General features: G+C 39.6%; 1 protein-coding gene across 1 annotated transcript; it reads right to left on the reverse strand.

Annotated features, from left to right (window-relative positions):
* Positions 1 to 315: 315 nt before the first annotated feature.
* On the reverse strand, positions 316 to 1,263 carry LOC124225725 (olfactory receptor 56A3-like). Its single transcript, XM_046638357.1, has one exon. The coding sequence runs from the start codon at positions 1,261 to 1,263 to the stop codon at positions 316 to 318; it is 948 nt and encodes a 315-aa protein (XP_046494313.1).
* Between the last annotated feature and the right edge of the window lie 4,737 nt (positions 1,264 to 6,000).

Here is a 6,000-nt window from a genome sequence, read left to right on the forward strand (position 1 = left end):
AAAGTCATGACATATTAACAGTTGTATAATTAGGAACATAAATTTCTCAATTTAGAATCTGCTCCAAGGAATCTCAGTATTTTAGACAAAACAGGATTATATGTGAGGGGGAAAAAGGAGAAATTGTCAAGGAGATTCTTGAAAGAGGAGTGAGATAAAGGGGAACAAAATGAAACTGAAATTTTATTAAAGAAGATACAAAATCTAGTTTACCCAGTATGAGATTATAAAGCATAGGTATGAATTTCAGCCCGCTCACCCATTATTGATCCAAAGTCATCTTATTTTAGGAATTCAGAGATCCGTTTGTCCCTATTACCACCCTTTCTTCAGTAGCCTCTGGATTCCTTGCTTGATCTCCTGGGTTCGCACTCCATAAACAATGGGGTTAATGGCTGCAGGGATGACATGGTGGAGGACATTGAGCAAGACTGGCACATAAGGGGAGACCTTCTTCTTTGCCACATGAGTGATGATGAAGACCAGAAGGATGGTACTGAAGAAGAGGATAAGGATGAAGTGGGAGCCACATGTGCTTAGGGCCTTGGCCACAGCACCCTCTGCCTTGAGTCTCAGCACAGCTCGCAGTATGAGGGTGTAGGAGAGGAAGATGAGAATGAGGTCAGATCCTAGCAGAGTCCAGCCTGCAGCAAATTGGTAAAGACGATTGATGGTGATGTCATCACAGGAGAGCCTGGAGACAGACATACTGGCACAGATGCAGTTCTCAATGACATTTCTCCCACAATAAGAGAGTTGTGCTGAGAGAATGGGGATGGGATCTGTAAAAAGGACATTCCTGGCCAAAATAAAAATGGCAGCCTTAGCAATGAATTGATCAGTGATGATGGATGAGTACCTCAGTGGATGGCAGATGGCTATATAGCGGTCATAGGCCATGACCATGAATGTACAAGACTCCATGGCAAGGAAGCAATTCATGATGTACATCTGAAGGAAGCAGGCATAGAAGCTGATGGACTTGAAGTCAAACCAGAAGATGGTCAGGACCTTGGGGATGACGGTGAGGCAGAGCACCATGTCTAATAGGGAAAGAAGGCTGAGCAGGTAGTACATGGGCTCATGCAGGGAGGCCTCCAGCTGGATGGTGATGATGAGAATGCCATTGGCCCCCATGGCCAGGAGGAAGAGGAGGCTGAGGGGCAGAGACAGCCAGAGCTGCCAGTTGGGGGACCTGACAAAACAGTTCAAGAGGAAATCTGAAACCTCAATGGAGATAGTGGCATTTTGGTGTGCCGTCATATTTTTTCCATGTATTTTGACAGCTTTCTTTTAGTGACCTGTGAAATTAGGATAAAAATTAGCTACTGACTCAAGATATATGAAGGTAGAGCAATTGCTTTACTTATGTGAAACTTGTGGATCCTAGCAGGTTATCCAGAGCCAAGTGAAGTTATCTGTTTATCCTTTGTGTAACGCTATTGGAATATTCCTATCATTTTACACAGTATAGAAGACTGAGGTAATATGATTTATTTATACATGTTTGATTTGTTCCAGATTTATTTTTAATAGAATTGTTATGTTTTTACAGCAACTAAAGATAATGAGAAAATTACTTAGAAAACTATTTTGTGACAGATGAGTCTCTAAATTTGTACTTGTAAGTTCCCTCTTCTTTTTATTTTACTGACCCCGTAGACTACCATGTCTACAATTTAGCTATAACAATACATCAAAATAAGTAGCAGAGCCTGGCACAAAGTAGGGACTTAGATAAATGTCCCTAGTCCTCCATGCTACTCCTATTCTGACTTTTCAGTTGTTTTTATTTTGCTTTAGAGAATTTAAAAATTATACACTGAAAAGAAAATTAATTTACATTTGATCTAAAAAGTCATTTTAATTTGGTAGGTATGGATCCTGCTAAATACTTTTTTCTGTCTATTTCTTAGATCTTTATATTTGTAGGATTCCTAACTTCTGGAAGAAACAAGCTTCAAAGGAGAATGAGAAATGCCACATAGCTATGCGAGACCAATATGTGTCATTAAACAAGAAGAAAATTGATTCTTCTGATTGTAGTAGTATAAGGTTGATAAAGCCCATCTTGAAAACGCGTCCATTTTATTTCTATTTCCTTTTTCCATTTTCAGTGTAATGATCCAGGTACACAATCCCCTATTCTGGCCACAAGTTCAATGTTATTATTGTTCTCTTATCGTTTAACCTTTCCCCAAGCATTCTGTTAGGTACAAGGGTTATAAAATTGAATAAAAAACTGTCCTTACCCTCAAGGAGGTAAAATTAAAACCCTCTTGGTGATAATGGATGGTAATAACAAATGGTATGAGCAATGACAGAGTCTTGCACAAACTAGCAGGAAGCATAGAGGAGGCCTGACTAACTCTGACATGAGGAGTAGGCTGGAGAAAAAGAATTGTAAATAAAGTGATGTGGTGCCCTCATTTACATTAAAGATAAGAGACTCTAAGGTTCTCCTCCCTCTGAATTCTGAAAGAGAGTTCAAAGAAGGCTGCTGCTTGGCAAAAGTTTTGTATGTTACATCTTTCTGGTGTCCTTCAAATCATGCAGTCCATTGTACCTAAATCTGTCTGCTCAGACAGAGGTCTCTTTTAAGGTGTTATTTGATGGGTTTAGAAATTCTTTTTCATCAGGAGTTTAAAACTGCCCTGTTCATTACTCATTAGGCTCATTAATATAACATAAAATTATATATTAGTTAATTTTGGAACTCTTACCACTGCTGAGAACTGCACTCAAGTATTCTAGGGCTTTATCCCATTTAATCATTCAACATCCTATGAGGTATGTTTTATTATCACATTATAAACGAGGAGACGGATATCTCAAAATCTTAGCTACCCACATTGTGTTATGTTAATTCTAATTCTGCCTAATACAGTGGGTTGCGTTGGAATAGTTTCTAGGATCCCTCTGGACCTAATAAATAATTCTATGATAATGTACTTGCCCCATCGATTCTATAAAAAAGAAAGCAAACTTCACTCATGATAAAACTAATAGTTTTGAAAGTGGACTCTCATGTAAGAAAAATAGTTTCAGAGAGTGGGCAGAGTGGTAAGGTGAAAGAAGTTTTAATAAAACTGTGAACTCAGAATTGAACAATATTTTCATACTATTAGAAACATACTTTTTTTGGATGGGGGGTAGTGATTCAAATAGTACTTTTGCTTTCAGTTATGATTTTCTATTACCCAACTGCAGTACCGATCAGTCTCAGCTGGCTCCTCTCAGCTTCTCCTCATCAGAGGGACCCTGTTAGTAACTGGGGCTTGCTCTCAGAAGAGAGAGGAGAGAGGAGAGGCATTTCTTCTCAAGCCTGCCCTCTTCACTCTTCCTGATTCTCTGCCTCCTTAGGAATGGGTTCTGTCCAGCTGGTTACTGCCAGGCATGGCCTTCCCATCTCTATGTAGAAGAGATTTAGATGACCTTCCAGTTTTATTTCTCTTGCTAATAATAGAACATTTGTAGTGACTTTGGCAATTTGGGAATGAATTTTAAACATATTTCATTTGTGACACGATATTCTAAAGAAGGTAGGATAAGTTAACTATTTTGACAATTTATCTCTTCGGATGGGCAAATTGAGAATTCGTGGTATTATATGTCTTTTCTACAGTTTAACTAGTAGGATTCCAATGTGGAAGAAAAGGTCAGGTCCAAAGCCAATGAATACAGTCATGCGCCACATAATGATATTTTAGACAACAATAGGCTGCACATACGATGGTAGTCCCATTAGATTAGTACCATATAGTCTAGGTATGCAGTAGGCTCTACCATCTTGGTTTGTGTGAATGTACTCTCTGATGTTCACACACTGACGAAATCATCTAATGACACATTTATCAGAACATTTCCCCTTTGTTAAGCGACACATGACTGTATACGAATACGACTGTATCCTGTGACACCACAGGGATGTAGAAATGCATATCTTATTTGGCATTTTGTTTTACATGTTTTTAGGTTTCTCTTGTCTACTCCCACCCCACATTCCCACACAGTCCTAATGACAATTTTATAGCAGTCTGGAATCTTGATTTTCCTCCCACTTGCATCTCTGACTCCTGCATCCACTGCTCAGAGGGTCCAATTGTCTTCTTAGCCTGCTTTTGTATTGTGTCTCTTATTATTGTTCACCTGGGTTTGTCCTCCAAGTGGCAACCCCCTAAGATTCAATAAAGATTTTAAAATAATTTCCATAGCCATATTCTTTATTTTTCGATTTCTTTACAACCCCTTATCTTCCACCACAACTCAGTTTCTCTTGTCTAGTAGTTCAGTGCTTTGCCTTGGTGGAGGGGCCCACAGAGTAAGAGATGCTGGAAGTGTAGGATGTCTTTAAGATAATAACCCATAGGAAAATAACATCCAATCTGAGGTGGTGACTAAAGGACCTTCTCCATGTCCTGGGCACCATGTTCATTTAACTCTGGCTTTCTCTCCCTTTCTCTTTGGACACATTCACTTGTAAGTTTGAGGCATAAGCTAACAGCAACTCCTAAACCAAGAACTTGTCAGACTGCTATTAACTTTGCTTGTCTTCACAGCATGTTTAACCTCAGGTTGCCAAATTCCAAATATCTCCCCTAAAAACCACTTTCATTATCTAGGCTTTGTCATTAATCTTTGCTCATGCATCCTTTCATCTTACTCGCTGCAAAATTTTTACAATTAACCCTTATATGTCACAGACACAAATCTCACCATCTCCAAGAAGCTTTGTCCCTCCAGGGATTTCAAAGTACTCCTGGAGAGAATTAAGTGTTCCCAGGACGGAAGCAAGAAAATCTTGAAATGAAGATTTCAAATAGAAGAACTGGTGATTCAAACATAAGTATACATGGGGAAGTCTAGAGGAAGAAGCCTATTTTTTTGTTTCCTGAAGAGCTTGGGGATAATTATTTCCAGCATGAAGATGCAATTTCTGAGGACAGCATAAAAGTAATATTTTACCTCTTTCCTTCACTCACTGACTCTTCCTTTCTCCTCTTTTCTCTGGAATGTTCCTACATACTCTTCAATCCATAACTCATTCAATAAGCATTGCAGTACCTACTCAGCCCTAGAAGTAAAGCATCTGAGAACACATTTGTCCTTCTTCCCCTCTCATTTTTCAATCCCAGTTTGCAATCAGAGCTTGCAAATGGCATCACTAAGGCTGAGGACCTAGAGCTAAAGCCTGCTGGTTCCAGATAGGGACAGAATGAAGAAACCATGGAAGTTGAAGGTCAATGATTAAAGCAAAGATCCTGCAGTCCAAATATTTTCCCAGTCTACAGGATAGGCTCACAGCATAGCAGTGTGTAAACCCTGTTTTAAGAATTAGATTGGGGGGGCGGCCAGGTGGTGCAGCAGTTAAGTTCACACATTCCACTTCGGCGGTAGCCTGGGGTTCACCAGTTCAGATCCTGGGAGTAGACCTAGACACTGCTTGTCAAGCCATGCTGTGGCAGGCCTCCCACATGTAAGGTGGAGGATGATGGGCAAGGATATTAGTTCAGGGCCAGTCTTCCTTGATGAAAAAGAGGAGTATTGGCAGCAGATGTTAGCTCAGGGCCACTCTTCCTCAAAAAAAAAAAAAAAAGAAGTGGAAGGGTGTTAGGAATCACCTAACTCCATAGAACTCCAACAGACTTGTAAGACATCTCTCTCAAGTATAGTTTTAGATACTACCGAGTTCATCCAGTGACAGAAATCTCATTGATCTTCTGGGCATAATTTTCTGTTTTTGGAAGAAGTAGCTTTTAGAAATTCTTTAGGTTCTCCTGAAATCTGCTGAACTACTTGCTAACCCACTGACTCCCAACTGTGGTCTTTGTCCTCAACTTCTGAAGTTATATAGACTAAATTTAAATCCTACCCTATGATTCTAGCATTTGTGGGTAGATTCTTTGTCCTAAAGCCTCAAAATTTCCTTATTCATAGTTGAAAACCCCAAATTTTCTTAACTAGGCTCCAGATGATACACTTTCCTGCCCCCAGGCTTCC

This window comes from Equus quagga, chromosome 14 (assembly GCF_021613505.1).
Source record: "Equus quagga isolate Etosha38 chromosome 14, UCLA_HA_Equagga_1.0, whole genome shotgun sequence".
In the NCBI taxonomy this organism is placed as follows: Eukaryota; Metazoa; Chordata; class Mammalia; order Perissodactyla; family Equidae; genus Equus; species Equus quagga.

Excerpts from the sequence above, each read along its gene's own strand:
- LOC124225725 (XM_046638357.1), bottom strand. The coding sequence starts at position 1,263 with ATGACGGCACACCAAAATGCCACTATCTCCATTGAGGTTTCAGATTTC.